This window comes from Manis javanica, chromosome 4 (genome assembly GCF_040802235.1).
Source record: "Manis javanica isolate MJ-LG chromosome 4, MJ_LKY, whole genome shotgun sequence".
In the NCBI taxonomy this organism is placed as follows: Eukaryota; Metazoa; Chordata; class Mammalia; order Pholidota; family Manidae; genus Manis; species Manis javanica.
The window spans coordinates 9,371,891-9,390,022 of record NC_133159.1 but is presented as its reverse complement, the minus strand read 5'-3'; the positions used below and the strand labels follow the sequence as shown (position 1 = coordinate 9,390,022).

Below are 18,132 nucleotides of genomic sequence, written 5' to 3'. Positions count from 1 at the left end.
TACTACAGCACTGATAACATTTTGCATTTCATTATAGGAAAGTAATTGATTGAGAATCTTTTTCCCCATTTGGGAATGGAAGCTCTTACTAAGTTATTCACTGAACTTCCGTAGCACCCAATACTGTGTTTTACATTGATTTTTTAAAAATCACTGAATAAACATCACGTAAGTGTGCCTTTTCAATTTCATCTCATCTTCCTTTTCAGATTTTCTTCCCAATGCCCAAGCAGAGCGGGGAAGGAAGATGTCAGTCAGCTGGGGCCAAAAAAACATCTAGTTTGCTTATTCTCCACCTTCAGTCCTGTTTAAATTCAAATAGTTTAGCTTTCTTTATTGTCCTCTGACTTTAGCAACACTTGTTACATTCTGATTTCATGTTGTCACTTAACATATTTACCCATTCATCTTGTGATAACATTACATACACACTGTGAAGCAACACCTGTAATTAGAACTCAGAGGGCAGAAAGAAAAGTCTAAACTGAGAAAACCATAGAGAAAAATTCTCAACAAATTTATGATAAAGAAATGAATTTGCAGTACTTCAAACTTACTTCCAATTCCTGCCTGGTATCTGGATTCTTTAATTTCTGCAGCTCTTGTTCAGTAACAGGAAGTTCATCCACTTCATATGATGATGAACGGTTGCTTTTCCGTTGGGAGAAATCTGTTATCTAAAATCACATGAAACACTGTACTAACAGGGCTCATACTTCCACAGTGAAACCCATTCCATACCAACTGTGTAGGTCAAAAGCCACTATATGCTCAATAACCCTATGGAAGTGAATGGTTTCCAAAACATTGGTAAGGTACAATTTATGTAATAATGAAGCAAACTTAATTTTAAGTCTATGTGGCAAATGCCAGCCGTAGAGCTTGAGAGACTCATATGGTAGAGCAAAGTATCTGTAGGCAACCTAGAATTGTAACTCAAGGCAAAACATGCAACATGCACACCTCAAGATCACTGCATCTGATTCTGCTGTAAAGGAGGGTGATTTAAAGAGGTACTATGGCTTATGATGTGCTATCTCAAGAGTTCACTGCTCCACACCAACACCTTCCCTTTTTCCTTCGCTCTCTAGTTACAGCACAACCTGATAAACCCCTATCTCCAGCACAGAGAGAAGCCTGCTCCTAATTGCCCAAATCATAGTTTTGAAGGCCATTCTTGACTCCTTCCTCTCTCTCATCCTCACATTCAATGAATCACTAAATCTGACACCAGAGAGTCCTTACTAAGCTTTCATTTCTATTTGTTTCTCTCCAACCTCCTTACACCCACCAACTGCCATTTATTCGAGTTCAGATGAATAAATAACCTCTCACCTAGATTACTTCAAGAGACTCCTACCTGGTCTTTCTCTATCTCCAGTTTTACTCCACTCCAATTCTCCACGTTGCAGCCAGAGTGAGTGATCTAAAATAAATTTCTGATCATATCACTCCCTGACTCCTTGTTGCCATAGAAAAGCTACAAAATCTTGAGTGTGTATCAGGCTTTTAATATCTGCCCCTGCTTCTGTCCCCAGCCTTATTTCTTAGCATATTCTGTGTGCCAATTGGGTCCGTCTCTTTTATCTGCAGGCCTTCACTTATCAACTTCCCCAATACTCTATAACTTACTTATTACGTTTATTGATTGTTTGCCTACCCTACTAGAATATAAACTCTAGGATGGCAGGGAATTCTGTCTATTCACTAGTATGTGCTCAGTATTTAGAACTACGCCTGTCTCCAATTGCTGCTCAGCAGTAACTGAGGAATGAACACTTACCATCAGGACACAGTCCCCCACTCTTCACTCTTCATCTGGCTGACACCTTCCAGCTAACCTTTAGAGCTCAGCTTGATATATTACTTCTCCTAGAAGGCTCCTCCAGCCTCCAAATCTGGGACTACAAATCCTTTCTATACACTCTCTCTTATCACCCCCACTCCTACTTTCATGACACAACATTTTAATTGTCTGATTAGGGACCTCATATAGTTTCTTGTTCATGTTACTAACATACCAATTACTTATAATAATAAATAGATACAATGTTTGATAATATGTACTGTTCTTGGTATTATTTTCTTTAATTCTTATAGCTTAAAAAATATCATCTTACATTTTACTAATGCTTCAATTCTTATAACAACTTTGTGAGGTAGGTCTTATCCCCTTTTTTTTACAAATAAGGATACCATATCCTCATATCCAGCATAAATATTCCAATAAATATCTGCTGAATGACTAACCATTGGTGGTAAAAAAGTACTCTGAGATTCATGTCAGTTCTTATGATAAATCATCACCTGGAGTGCTCTAGTTGGTCCATCTGGGATGACTCTGATGGATAACATTCCAGACCCTGGCCTCATTTTTTGGTTGATAAATTGTTGTTCAGGTGGAACTGGCCCCAGAAGCTCCATAGAAGTATCAGGACCAAGAACAACTTCAGCTCCATCAAATAAGCCAGAAAGCCCTCCTTTGGCCTAAAAGACAGTAAAGATGTGTAAGAAAAGGCAAACACAATGCTACTAACAATTTAACATGTCTTTTGAAACAAGCTACCAAGCTTAAATTCTTTTTTGAAGCATCATAGTCAATGCATAGCAAAGCATTTACTATTTCACCAGCTTTATAGGTGATGGAAAAATAGTACAATTACTTGAGTAAAACAGGAAGTATGTTATATGAACTTAGGGGATCCTGAGTAACATAATTCCATGAATAGAGCATACTGGTTTAGTAATTAACTTCTAGTCATTAAGATAAGCTTTTTTTTAAGTACCAAAAACCCTACTCTCATTAGAGTTTGCTTAAAAATCTGAAACATTCTGAAAATAAATCAATTCTCACTATCACTCAACTTTCCAGTAAGAAGCAATTCTAGAGTTGAAAACCTCCCTACATAGGCCTATAGCTGGCCAATCAACCCAAATATTCAATATATGGTACCTCTTCTAAAATGAAATAGGAAACTATGAATGTCATCTGATATGCAATCATTCAGGCCTTTGGAGAAAATGCCTTTTTAGTATTTGCCCCAACAAAAACGGGCATCTACAGAATAATGCTTACAGGACAGCAAGCCGAGGGCTAGAGAAGTCAGCAGCTAGGGTATCTAGATCCCCTTTGTTAATTTTTAAATCCTGAGTAATGAAAAGGAAACTTTGAGCTGGGTTTATAGGACAGATTTCAACACTGGAGAAAGCTCTTTGTGACTCCTGTAAGTTTAAAAAGAAAGTGCGTACACAACCTTATAAGGGCAGTGTCAGAAAAGAGTTTAATGCCTTCAATTACTTTATTTAGAATAATAAGATTGAACCAAGCTTATTTCCCTAACCAAAATGCATTCTGCTTTGTTGAATACTATTATTATAGGGTCATTCACAACCACAGAAATGATGAAATAGATTCAAGAAACAACAAACACCAAAAAGGGATTTGGGGGAGGAAAATGCTCTAAGAGAATAGGAATTACATGCACTTTAGAAACAAACCAGAAGTAAAGTCAGGGGGAGACACAGAACCCAACAATTACAACAAGCCCTCTTTTCCCTCTAAGAGTCTGCATTGTATTGCTAATTGAAAAACACAAATCCATTCCAGATGTGTGCTTCATATAAGCAAGCAGCTTGTCTTTGATGAAAAAGCTCAGAACAATGGAGATAAAGAAAATAAATCTCACCAACCAGCAGCCAGAGGCTGCTTACAGGTTTGCTCACTGCCCTAGAGACCAAGCTCCTAATACGGAAGGACAGCCTGGTTCCCAACAGGGACAAATACACTTCTCTAGCCAGGGTCTGATGCTCCAGTGCTTACCTACTGGTTGAAACCTGGGCCGAGGCAGATCCGCACAGTCACACATGTTGTTCTGCTATCTGCCCAGACCTCTGGGACACTTTCCTACCCACTCATCTCAGATACATGGTCTCGTTCCTGGCCTGGGGCCATAAGGGCAGAAAATACAAACCCCTGGTAATTTTCCAAACACATATTCCCTTATAAAATACCTGGGAATTTATTACAGCATAGGCTGACTGAGTTGAAGACAGAGGAAATTGACCAGCAATCTCCATTTTGACATTTGCTACAAAAATTAAGTATTTGGGCATCACTAAGAATGCAGAAATAAAGAGAATCTAGAGCATGTAGAGCCCATGATGATGACTCGCCATCTCACAGAACATTTGCTAAAACACTGCTGTAAATATTTTATCAACCTCACAGGTTTAGAACCAATCTAACTTAGTGGTGGGCTTTTAGCTGACATTTTTCTTTTTTTATTCTTAAAATTATATAGATAATCTATGTCATAAAGGAAAAAAAAATCCAAACAAGCCAAGAAAAAAATCCCATCACTCAGAGGCAACCATTCCTTTTTAATTCTTTTATTTTAATTCTTTTAACATCTCCATGGGCATTTCCATAATAGCCAAAAAATAAAGGCCCAAATACTTGGGAATTCGACAGGCCTCTAACATTTCTTATACATCACCTTCAAGAACATTGTCCATATACACACAGATGCTCAACGAAAGCCTCTTGACTGTCCTGACTAAAATGAAATAATACATATTTTCTCTGTAATTATTTTTTCCCATTCAACAATACATTATGAACGTCCAAACAGAAATTTTGTTTCAAAGAAGGTTCGATCACTGCTTGCTGCCACTGAGGATATCAAAACCTGCTGACCTGGACAACCAGCCCATGTAGCCCACAAGTCAGTTTTCCTTCTCGGAAACTCCATGTCTGAGTTGTGCTTCTTCTGCGATCAGGCTTTCTTAGCATCAACGGCTCATATCTAGAATAAGGAGAATGCAGTGAGTCCTCTGAGTCAAATATTTCAGGCCTGAAGAAAAAATCAAGATCATGGCTTTTACTCTTTCTTCCAATGTCCTCTACCTCTAAAATCTAATGGGCAGTTAGCTTGAGTTCTATGGTAGAAGTAACTCTTGATGAGGAAAGAGTGATATAACAAAATGGAAAGCAATGAAAAGGTGTATCAAAGTAGTATCAACACTTTAAGGACTCATAATACATACAATACAGACAGTAATACAGATTCTTGCATTCTCAGAATGACATATGGTTATGCAGTAGGAGGGGGGTTGTCTGTAAACTGTATTTTAAAATACTTCTAATTGTCTTTTTTGTTTTACTTCCAAATACTTCTTTTTATATTGGGTTTTTACTCATAAGTCATCTAAGGTCATTGTGGAGTTAAATAAGCTATTAAATAAAAACAAATCCATCGATTTCATGGAGAAGGTAAGGCACAGGCAAATATGATAACTTTCCAAGTTAAAGAGCTAGTCTGAGTCCAAACAGTTAGTCATAAAAACACATTTGATTATTTTCCTAATAATTTATTTCTGCATTTTGAAAGATTTAACAAAAATTTTTAGGAAGATTTAAGAGAAGAAACTGTTCACTTCTAGGGAGTAATGGTGGATGGATGTTTGGGTGAAAGAGACATTCACTTTCTATAACATATTCTTATTATTATTTTAATTCTTTTAACATCTCCATGGGCATTTCCATAATAGCCAAAAAATAAAGGCCCAAATATCTGGGAATTCAATAGGCCTCTATCATTTAAGGAAAATACTAGTAAAAAAATATAAATTCTTACTTAACTTATAGACTCTCACTTTTAGTGTAGATTTCCTCTGCATCTGAATGTGAAAGCAATGATCTTCATCAAAAGTTGTTCTGAAACATACCTGTTGTCAGTTACTGCAGCAAGACCAGCAATATCTAGGATGGCAGACCCCTCAGTGGAACGAGCTGCTAAGGGCTTGTTGGGGTTGTGGGGCACTGAGGACCCCTCGTGGGCCAACATGCCTGTCCCAGTCATCCTCCACAGCTGAGAGCGCTTGCCTGGCTCCTGTTGGCAGACACATGAGGGACAGAAGTGCTGTCATACACGGCCACAGCCTCTTGTAAGGCCTCGAGAACTTCACACCAGGGCTGAAGAAGCTCTCAAGTAGAAGCTGTACTGAGATATTTTCCACACTACAGAAACACTTAATTCAAACTTTCATTGTTGTCAATCCTTAGTTGCACTTAGGATGAAATATGCTAAACTCGAACTGAACAACCAAAAATTACCAATACTATAAATTTAAAAAACTTATTCTTTTCATATACTTAGTATTTTCTGAGCAAACTAGTTGGTCACAGTTCAGTCTAATCTCCACTAGTTACACTGTTCCAGATGGCAATACTTGGGTGCCCTTATCCTAAAGGGGATCCAATTATTTAAAGCATGTATGATATTGTCAATATTGAGGAGCTGGCAATCCTCACAAGTGGCAGACAATCAGAATTTACCTGAATTCTCTTCCTTCATGTGTTTACAACTGAAGTATACAATATGGATGGTTTCCAATTTACAAGGTTATAACTAAGTTGATTGCTGTCAATTCTAAATATATTTTCTCCTTAGGAGTATTTTATAAACAGCACTTGGACTTCTGGTCAGTCTATGAAAGTCTGTATAATCTATTATATTGAAAAAGTAACAATAATATTTACTGAGAATTTACTGTGTGCCAGCCATTGATTCACAGGATTTACATGTAGTAACTCATTTAATCCTTAGAACAATCCAGTGAGTATAGACTATTATCATCCTTACTCACAGATGAAGAAGGTAAGGCTGTGAGGTGAAGAAACTTTCCCTTGGTCACATAATTAGTAGGTGGTAGAGCAAAGATTTGAATGTCCACAGCCTGATTCCAGAACCACTGTGTTTAACCCCTCCCTACACTGCCTTTCTATCACAGTCCACACAGCTCCATTGCAGAGGCACTGAACCACTGAGAATACTCTTCTCTGGGAAGTGTACGCACTCCAGCTGGACCTGTCAGCGTCACACCCACTCTCACCAAGTAGGGGCTCCTCCAGAGCAACAAACACTTCTGGGTGGTTGCAGATGCAGTCCCCGCTTTGCAAGGACAGCTCTTGCATTACATTCTATGAAGTAAAATCCAACAAAGTTATATGAATGCTGGAGTCAAATGCCAGGATTTGAAACCCAGCTTCACTATTTACCACCTGGTGACCTGAGACAGGTTACTAAATCTCTCTCAGCCTCTGTTTCCTATTCTATCAAAGGCACAAATTAAGCTGCCTCTTAGGGTTCTTGTGATTAGTGTAATAAACTGAAGGCACTTAGAACATGCTTGGCAAAGGATAAGGCCTCAATAAATGTTTGCTATGTTATTATGATTACATCCATTTACATAGCACTTTCTGTACATTATCTTAGGGAGAGCGGTAGGAAAATGAGGCTCAGGGGATGGCAAATAGGTTATATTCAGGAGAACTGAACACATTAACAAATACATTCTTAGTGCTGGACAGGGGAGTTACACCTATGGAAAGGAGAAAATTAGAATGAATTTCGTGATGTTGGACTGGAAAAGGAAATAATACTGTGAGCTACTGGTTTTTAATATACAGAGACAGATACAGAAATATGTATAATATATGAATACATAAATTTAAGATATGTAAATGTGTATGCATATATATTATAACATGCATGTGCATGTGTGCATATATATATATGTGTGTATATATATATATACATATATATATATACATACATGTCCTGTTCACATAAAACCCCTAACTCTGTCTCTCCTGAGAAAGCCTGGAAATAGCAGCACCACAATAGCAGTAAGTGCATCTAGTGTTCGTATCTTAGGTTTCTAAATTCTGTTCTCTTATGAAAGGGATCAGGACTCCTTGAACAAGTGGCAAAAAGCAGGAATTCTGCAGGGAGCACATGATGAGCCCAGAATAAGTTGATGTATCAGAAAGTAAGGAAGTGCTCAAGGAATGAGGGGTGTATGTCAAAAGGACAGAGACGATAGAAAGAGCTCCTACTGGTCAAATATGAGAATTGGGCATAAAAATAAATACTAACAACAACAGATCTCCCACTAAGTCAAGCAGGAATCCATACTGACATACAGAATGCTATGGACTGAACTGTGGCCCCTGCCCAAATTCTTATGTTGAAGACCTAACCTGCAGTTGACATGGTATTTGGAAATGGGGCCTTTGGACATAATTGGGTTTGGATGAGGTCATAAGGGTGGGGCTCTCCTGATGGTATCAGTGCCCTTAAAAGAAGAAACACTAAAGAGCTTGCTCCCCCAACCCTGCCCCCAACTCTTTCTCTGCCATTTGAGGACAGCAGAAGCCTACAAGCCAGGAAGAGGGCCCATACCAGGGAACCAAATTGGCCAGCACCCTCATCTTGGGCCTCCCAGTCTTCAGAATTGTGAGAAATAAATTCTTGTTGCTTAAGTCATCCAGTCTATAGTATTTTGTTATGGCAATCCAAGCTGATATATACACAGAAAATCTGATGAGAAACAGGGTATTTAGATAGTCTCAAAGTACCTCTCCATAAATCTCTACTCTTGGTCTCCAATTAAGGAGCAGAGGTCCATTTCCTAAGTCATTTCATAGAACTTGGCTTGTTTTAGATGTCAGCATAACTCACTGACCACCTACCATCCTATTTACTTATTTTTTACCTACAATAAGTAAAGTAACAACTGTGAAAATGCTGGGTAAATTATCAGATCTTAGTTAAAATGGCTTTTACTTCTTAATAAAAAAACAGGTTTTTGTCTGCTTAACAGTCACCTAGCCCTTGGAAATTACACATATATTTATTACTTGTGTTTTTCTGATCATACCTAGTGATCACATCCCACTTAATAAATCCCCTTATTGCTGAGTTGGTTTTTTTTCACCCCTAACATCCTCATCAAATTGGACATATTTTTGAAGTCCTCTGGTAATATCATTTCCAAGGGCACTTCTATTTCTTTTTTTTTAATTCTCTTGACTTGTCAGGCTTACTACTTCTTTTATTTCTAGATCATTGCTTTTCAAATTTTTCTTTTTCAAAATTCTAAAAAGCCTTAAAAAGTGTTTACTTTCGATGCCTGTTCCTCATGGTTTCTTAACTCATCACCATTCCCAAATCTTATTTCTAAAATGCATCTCACATAAAAACATGGCCTTATATAAAAAAGTGTGAAAATGTTTTAAGCAAATTTGAACTACATGACTTTGAACTGGTGTGATATGAAAATACATGTAGAAGTATTGATAGATTGATAGATGGATGAACCTTGAAAACATCAGGCTAAGTGAAAGAAGGTACTCATCCAACACCACTCATATGAAAGTGCAGAATAGGGAAGTTTATAGAGACAGAAAGCAGATTAGCAGTTACTTAGAGCTTGGGGGTGGGAGGGTATGGGGAATACTGGGGTGGCAACTAAAGAGTACAAAGTTTCTTCTTAAGGTGATGAGAATGCTCAAAAACTGAGTGTGGTGATGGTTGCACAAATCCGTGGATATACTAAAAACCATGGAACTGGGTGATTTGTATGGTATATTTCAATAAAGCTGTTAAAAAAGTAAAACTGAATTAAAAAAGTAAAATTGAATTAAAAACCAATGTATTAAAGTTTCACTTGATGTGCAAAATTTGAAATTTAAATCTACTCCCCGAATTAAAAATTTGATAAGAACTGTATAATTTCAAAGCCAAATGAATCACAGTCTATACTACTGCCACATATGATGTCACTTTAGGTGACAAAAAGGCATCCTTTGTCAGCAGTATGGCCTCCTAGGCAGTAAACAGACATCCCCTATCAGGGCTGTTTTTGGATTATGTGATTTACATTATGCAAAATCTTCAGTAATACATTCCTCAGGCAAATGTGTTTCAAATAATTACAGCTGGTGATCTTCCTTCTCTTAAAAGTGGCTTCTGAACCTCTGTGTTTCCAAATATCTTTCATTTTGAAGTTAGAACTATTTATTACCAGTCCTTCTGTCATTTGTAATATTTCTGGCCAAATTTTCCTGTTTTATTCTCTGTATCTAGGTCAATCAGCATGAACATTTCTCTAGACTGACCTGAAAAGAACATCAACATAAAAAGGGGAAAACATTGTTGGTTTGATCACTTTCCCATTCAGTTTAGGGAAAAGTTGATTAGGGGGGTGTTACAGCAGAATCGAGTAATGAAAAAGACAATCACAAATTCTGGAAAAAAAATGAATTCAAGAATTAAGTTCTCCATAAAGAGCATCAAAGACAAGAAGGGCATGGAAGTCCTAGAGCAGGTATCATGGGACAGTGTGAAGAATATGAACTCGGGTAGTCAAGACTCCCCGAGTTCCCACCCTGAGCCTATCATTCAGCCAAAGTCTCCATTTCCTCATCTATGAAACGAAGCTTTGGACAAGATGACCTGAGCTCCTTTTACAGCTAAAAAAATCTTGCACTCTAAAGTTCAAGTTCTAAACTCTCTTACCTTCTTCTTTAAAATGACTCTTTGTGTCTTTGGTGAGACGTCCAAGACCAGCTCTGCACCAGTAATGGCCTTGTTGGAAGCCACAGGCCTGCCTGTCCCCTCCTGTAAACTAGAATTAAAAAAATAATAATAGGATACATGCACACCCACACACACATACACGTATATATGTACACTCACACGTGTCCAAGTACTCATAAGCATATGCCTAAAAACCTCCACTATAAAGAAGATAATTTTTTTATAAATAATGTTAAGAAAAAAGTCTGACTCAAGTTACAGAAAGGGCAAGGTTCTGTTGTTTCCCTATAGAGTTCAAAGATTCATCTGTCAAGAGATATACTCTGACATTTTTTCTCTCCTGGTAATCTTAGTGGTTTAAAATGCAGACATAAAAGGATGACTGTATATCTTTAGTAAAAACAAAAACAAAATCTGAGCCAGACATTCCAAAGATCCAAGAATTTGCTCTACTCTTTGTCAGGCAGATTAGCAACACTGCATCCCCAAGCCTTGGCAAGAAATCAGAAGTCCCTTAAGGATGAAAATAAAACACAGCATTCATAATCACCTTCCTCTAATTCAGTTGTGTTGTTTCTCTATGGCTTATGAATTCGAAGCTTTATAGAATGTTGCAGCGTAGCTATGCTTTAGGGTACTTTGCTGAGATTACATCCAGATTATTTGCCTGTTTCTGTTAATTTCTAGTATCAAAAAAGAGACTGATACATTCAGACTTTAAAACTAGTTTTCAAAACACCAAAAGCACCAGTGACATAAATAAGTAAATAAATAAATAAATAAATAAATAAATAAATAAATTCAACTTCAAAATTAAAAACTTATGTCCTTCAAAGGACACCATTAAGAAAGTAAAAAGACAATCCACAGACTGGAAAAAGATATTTGCAAATCATATACCTGATATGGGATTGATAATCTATTATTATACAAGGACCTCTTAAAATTCAACAAAAGGCAAAAAATCAAATTTAAAAATGGGGAAAGGAGCTGGATAGACATTTCTCCAGAGATAAAACAAATGGCCAATAAGCACATGAAAAGATTCTCAACATCATAAGCAATTAAGGAAATACAAATTAAAACTACAATGAGATACCACTATAAACCCAGGATGGCTACAAATTAAAAAAAAATTTTTTTAAAAGGGAAATAACAAGTGATATTGAGGATGTGGAAAAACTGGAACCCTGCACTTTCCTTGTGGGAATGTAAAATGATTCAGCTGCTATGGAAAATAGTATACCATTTCCTCAAAAAGTTAAACCTAGAATTACCATAGAACCCAGCAATTCTACTACTAGGTATATACAAAAAAGAAATTAAAAATAAGCACTTAAACAAATAAAGCAACATTCAGCCATGTTGCTTGCAGCACTGTTCAAAATAGCCAAAAGGTAGAGACAACACAAATGTCCATCAATGGCTGGACATACAAAATGTGGTATATACTGTGTAATGCAATATTACTCAGCCTTAATAGGAATGAAAAACCCATATAGGCCACAATGTGGAAGAACCTTAAAAACATTATGCCTGAGTGAAAGAAGCCAGAAACAAAAGGTCACATATTTTATGATTCAATTTACAAGAAATATCTGGAATAGTCAAACTTTTAGAGACACAAAGAAGATTGGGAGAGGGAATACTCAAGATGGCGGCATGAGTAGGGTGGCAGAAATCTCCTCCTAAAACCATATATATTTTGAAAATACACCAAATACAACTATTCCTAAAAGAGAGACCAGAAGATACAGGACAACAACCAGGCTACATCCACGTCTGTGAGAACTCAGCATCTGATGAAAAGGGTAAGATACAAAGGTGTGACCCGGTGGGACCCGAGCACTCCCCCACCCCAGGACACTGGCGGGAGTAAAGGAGTCAGAGTGGGGACAGAGTGGGAGCACAGGACTGCTAAATAACCAGCCCTAGGAATCTGCACTGGGAGCACAGACATACATTGCATGCTGTATTGGATATTAGTGAAATGGAAAAGTAAAATCTGAGATGGAGACAGCTGGCTCCAGCCTGGGACAAAAGAAAAGCAGGCACTTTAAAAGTCTTAAAGGGACAAGGGTTTAACAGGTAGACAAAATTGTCCTGACACACTCAGCCCAGCAGGCTGGAATCTTAAGGAACTTCAGGTGCCCTAACCACCTGGGTGACAACGTACCCCCAAAGCCCCTCACAGCGATAAGCAGCCTACTGTTCATTCCCCCCTGCTGGCACTGCAAGCAAAACAGCTGACCCACCACTGCTGTGGACCAGCCGGGGAGCAGCCCCACCCACAGCAACCACAAAGAGTCTTCTCCCAGTGCGCAGCTAACAGGGCCAGACCCAGAGGCTGCCGCCAGCATGCAACTGCCCAGCACAGGCAGAGGAAACTGGCACAAGGTCCAGAAGGTACGAAGGGGCGCCATTCTCGCAGGAGACCACACCTGCCACATCTGAGAACCCCCTGCAGTGCCCTAGGCTACCCCAAGGGCCGCCCCGCCCATGGCAGCTGAAGGGATTAACCTGGGGATGGCTCCCTGTATGTGGGTAACTGGTACAGGCAGCAGAGAAGGGCAAGATGACCAGCAAGCAGGAAGGGACTTTGTTCTCCCAGCTAACACACGTGCCACTTGCCAGCGATCACTTCTATCGCCATGAAAAAGACAGAAGAATCTAGTCCAGTCCAAAATCACAAAAACAACTCCAGAGAGAGGGCCTGACGAGATAAATATAATCAATCTTTCTGAAAAAGAATTCAAAATAAAAGTCATAACCATGCTGATGGAGCTGGAGAGCTGCAGAGGTGATGGAGCTGCAGAGCTAAGGGATGAAGTCCGGAGGGAGATAACAGAAATGAAAGTATCAATGGAAGGACTTAAGAGCAGACTGGATGAGGTGCAAGAGACTGTTAATGGAATAGAAATCAGAGAACAGGAATACAGAGAAGCTGATGCAGAGAGATAAAAGGAACTATAGGAATGAAAGAATATTAAGAGAACTGTGTGACCAATCCAAATGGAACAATATTCGCATTATAAGGATACCAGAAGAAGAAGAGGGAAAAAGGGATAGAAAGTGTCTTTCAGGAAATAATTGCTGAAAACTTCCCGAAGCTGAGGAAAGAAATAGTCTCTCAGACCATGGAAGCCCACAGATCACAGATCACCCAACACAAGGGACCCAAGGAGGACAACACTAAGACATACAATAATTAAAATAACAAAGATCAAAGACAAGGACAGGGTATTAAGCAGCCAGAGAGAGTGAAAAGATCACCTACAGAGGAAAACCCATCAGGCTTATCATCAGACTTCTTAAAAGAAACCTCACAGGCCAGAAGAGAATGATGTTATTTATTTACTGCAATGAAACAGAAGGGCCTTGAACCAAGAATACTGTATCCAGCAAGATTATCATTTAAATTTGAAGGAAGGATTAAACAGTTTCCAGATAAGCAAAAGTTGAGGGAATTTGCCTCCCATAAACCACCTCTACAGGGAATCTTAAAGGGACTGCTCTAGATGGAAATACTCTTAAGGCTAAATAGATGTCACCAAAAAATATATAATCATAGCAAAGAAAGCAGACCAACCAAATACTGACTAAAGGCAAAAAATGAAATCAGCTATCCACAAAAGCACTCAAGGGAAACACAAAAGAGTACAGAATAAAACACCTAACATATAAAGAGTGGAGGAGGAAGAAGGGAGAGAAATAAAGAATCATCAGACTGTGTTTTTAATAGCATAATGAGTGAGTTAAAGTTAGAGGGTTAGACAGTAAAGAAGCTACCCTTGAACCTCTGGTAACCATGAATCCAAAGCTTGCAATGGCAATAAGTACATATCTTTCCATAATCACCCTAAATGTAAACAGACTGAATGCACCAATCAAAAGACACAGAGTAATAGAATGGAAAAAAAAGCAAGACCCATCTATATGCTGCTTACAAGAGACTCACCTCAAACCCAAAGACATACACAGACTAAAAGTGAAGGGATGGAAAAAGATATTTCATGCAAACAACAAGGAGAAAAAAGCAGATGTTGCAGTACTTGCATTAGACAAAATAGACTTCAAAACAAAGAAAGTAACAAGAGATAAATAAGGACATTACATAATGATAAAGGGGTCAGTCCAACAAGAGGAGATAACCATTATAAATATCTATGCACGCAACACAGGAACACCAACATATGTGAAACAAATACTAACAGAATTAAAGGAGGAAATAGAATGCAATGCATTCATTTTAGGAGACGTCAACACACCACTCACTCCAAAGGACAGATCCACCAGACAGAAAATAAGTAAGGACACAGAGGCACTGAACAACACACTGGAACAGATGGAACTAACAGACATCTACAGAACTCTACACCCAAAGGCAGCAGGATACACATTCTTCTCAAGCGCACATGGAACACTCTCCAGAATAGACCACACACTAGGCCATAAGAAGAGCCTCAGTAAATTAAAAAAGATTCAAATTGTACCAACCAACTTCTCAGATCACAAAGGTATAAAACTAGAAATAAATTGTACAAAGAAAACAAAAAAGCTTACAAACACACAGAGGCTGAACAACATGCTCCTAAATAATCAATGGATCAATGACCAAATTAAAATAGAAATCAAGCAATATATGGAGATGAATGACAACAACAGCACAAAGCCCAACTACTGTGGGATGCAGCGAAGGCAGTTCTAAGAGGAAAGTATATAACAATCTAGGCCTATTTAAAGATGGAAGAACAATCTCATATAGTCTAAAGTCACAGTTATTGAAATCGGAAAAAGAAGAACAAATGAGGCCCAAAGTCAGCAGGAGGAAGGACATAATAAAGATCAGAGAAGAAATAAATAAAATTGAGAAGAATAAAACAATAGAAAAAAATCAATGAAACGAAGAGCTGGTTCTTTGAGAAAATAAAGAAAATAGATAAGCCACTAGCCAGACTTATTAAGAGAAAAAGAGAATCTACACACATCAACAGAATCAGAAACGAGAAAGGAAAAATCACTACAGACACCACAGAAATACAAAGAATTATTAGAAAATACTATGAAAATCTATATGCTAACAAGCTAGAAAACCTAGAAGAAATGGACTTCCTAGAAAAATACAACCGACAAAGGAAGAAACAGAAAATCTAAACAGACCAATTAACAGCAAAGAAATTGAATCAATAATCAAAAAACTACCCAAGAACAAAACCCCCAGGCCAGATGGATTCACTGCTGAATTTTATCAGATATATAGAGAAGATATAATACCCATTCTCCTTAAAGTTTTCCAAAAAATAGAAGAGAGAGAAAACTTCCAAACCCATTCTATGAAGCCAGCATCACTCTAATACCAAAACCACACAAGAAGAGGCAAAGATCACACAAGAAGAACATAGATATGAAATACCCAAAAAAATATTAGCAAACCGAATTCAAAAATACATCAAGAGGATCATACACCATGATCAAGTGGGATTCATCTCAGGGATGAAAGGATGGTACAACATTCGAAAATCCATCAACATCATCCACCACATCAACAAAAAGAAGGACAAAAACCATATGATCATCTCCACAGATGGATGAAAAAGCATTCAACATCCATTCATGATAAAAAGTCTCAACAAAATGGGTATAGAGAGCAGGTACCTCAACATAATAAAGGCCATATATGACAAACCCACAGCCAACATCATACTTAACAGCAAGAAGCTGAAAGCTTTTCACCTAAGATTGGGAACAAGACAGGGATGCCCACTCTCCCCACTGTTATACAACATAGTACTGGAGGTCCGAGCCATGGCAATCAGACAACACAAAGAAATAAAGGGCATCAACATTGGTAAGGAAGAAATCAAACTGTCACTACTTGCAGATGACATGATATTGCACATAAAAAACCCTAAAGACTCCACTCCAAAACTACTAGAACTGATATCGGAATTCAGCAAAGTTGCAGGATATAAAATTAATACACAGAAATCTGTTGCTTTCCCATACACTAACGATGAACTAGCAGGAAGAGAAATCAGGAAAACAATTCCATTCACAATTGCATCAAAAAGAATAAAATACCTAGGAATAAACCTAATCAAGGAACTGAAAGACTTATACCCTGAAAACTACAAGACACTCTTCAGAGAAATTAAAGAGGATACTAACAAATGGAAACTCTTACCATCCTTTTGGGTAGGAAGAATTCATATTGTCAAAATGACCATCCTACCTAAAGCAATATACAGATTCAATGCAATCCCTATCAAAGTATCAACAGCATTCTTCAACGAACTGAAACAAATAGTTCTAAAATTCATATGGAAACACAAAGACCCCAAATAGTCAAAGCAATCCTGAGAAGGGAGAATAAAGCTGGGGGGATTATGCTCCCCAACTTCAAGCTCTACTACAAAGCCACAGTAATCAAGACAATTTGGTACTGGCACAAGAACAGAGCCACAGACCAGTGGAACAGAATAGAGACACCAGACATTAACCCAAACATAAATGGTCAATTAATATATGATAAAGGAGCCATGGACATACAATGGGGAAATGATAGTCTCTTCAACAGATGGTGCTGGTAAAACTGGACAGCTACATGTAAGAGAATGAAACTGGATTACTGTCTAACGCTATACACAAAAGTAAATTCAAAATGGATCAAAGACCTGAATGTAAGTCATGAAATCATAAAACTCTTAGAAAGAAACATAGGCAAAACTCTCTTGGACATAAACAGGAGCAACTTCTTCATGAACATATCTCCCTAGGCAAGGGAAACAAAAGCAAAAATGAACAAGTGGGACTATAACAAGCTGAAAACCTTCTGTACAGCAAAGGACACCATCAATAGAACAAAAAGGTATCCTACAGTGTGGGAGAATATATTCATAAATGACATATTCGATAAAGGGTTGACATCCAAAATGCATAAAGAGTTCACGCACCTCAACAAACAAAAAGCAAATAATCCAATTCAAAAATGGGCAGAGGAGCTGAACAGACACTTCTCCAAAGAAATTCAGATAGCCAACAGGCACATGAAAAGATGCTCCACATCGCTAGTCATCAGAGAAATGCAAATTAAAACCACAATGAGATATCACCTCACACCAGTAAGGATCACCACCATCCAAAAGACAAACAACAACAAATGTTGGCGAGGATGTGGAGAAAGGGGAACCCTCCTACACTGCTGGTGGGAATGTAAAGTAGTTCAACCTTTGTGGAAAGCAGTATGGAGGTTCCTCAAAAAGCTCAAAATAGACATACCATTTGACCTGGGAATTCTACTCCTAGGAATTTACCCTAAGAATGCAGCAGCCCAGTTTGAAAAAGACATATGCACACCTATGTTTATCACAGCACCATTTACAATAGCCAAGAAATGGAAACTACCTAAATGTCCATCGGTAGATGAATGAATGGATAAAGAAGATGTGGTACAGATACACAATGGAATATTATTCAGCCATAAGAAGAAAACAAATCCTACCACTTGCAACAACATGGATGGAGCTAGAGGCTATTATGCCTAGTGAAATAAGCCAGGCAGAGAAAGACAAGTATCAAATGATTTCACTCACCTGTGGAGTATAAGAACAAAGAAAAAACTGAAGGAACAAAACAGCACAGACTCACAGAACCCGAGAATGGACTAACAGTTACCAAAGGGAAAGGGACTGGGCAGGATGGATGGGAAGGGAGGGACAAGGGGGAGAAAGGGGCATTACGATTAGCA

General features: G+C 38.1%; 1 protein-coding gene across 12 annotated transcripts in view; it reads right to left on the bottom strand.

Annotated features, from left to right (window-relative positions):
* VPS13D (vacuolar protein sorting 13 homolog D) overlaps nucleotides 1-18,132 on the bottom strand; it is a 277,290-nt gene that overhangs the window by 120,549 nt on the left and 138,609 nt on the right. For all 12 annotated transcript variants that reach the window (XR_012129991.1, XR_012129992.1, XM_073233217.1 and 9 more), the window contains 5 exons: nucleotides 10,365-10,473; nucleotides 5,728-5,891; nucleotides 4,697-4,805; nucleotides 2,308-2,487; nucleotides 558-677 (listed from right to left, as the gene is read on the bottom strand). Coding sequence is in view for 10 of the 12 variants with exons in the window: in XM_073233217.1 (XP_073089318.1) it covers nucleotides 558-677; nucleotides 2,308-2,487; nucleotides 4,697-4,805; nucleotides 5,728-5,891; nucleotides 10,365-10,473 (682 nt within the window). In the remaining 2 variants the exon portion in view is untranslated. The remainder of the gene's footprint in view (nucleotides 1-557; nucleotides 678-2,307; nucleotides 2,488-4,696; nucleotides 4,806-5,727; nucleotides 5,892-10,364; nucleotides 10,474-18,132) is intronic.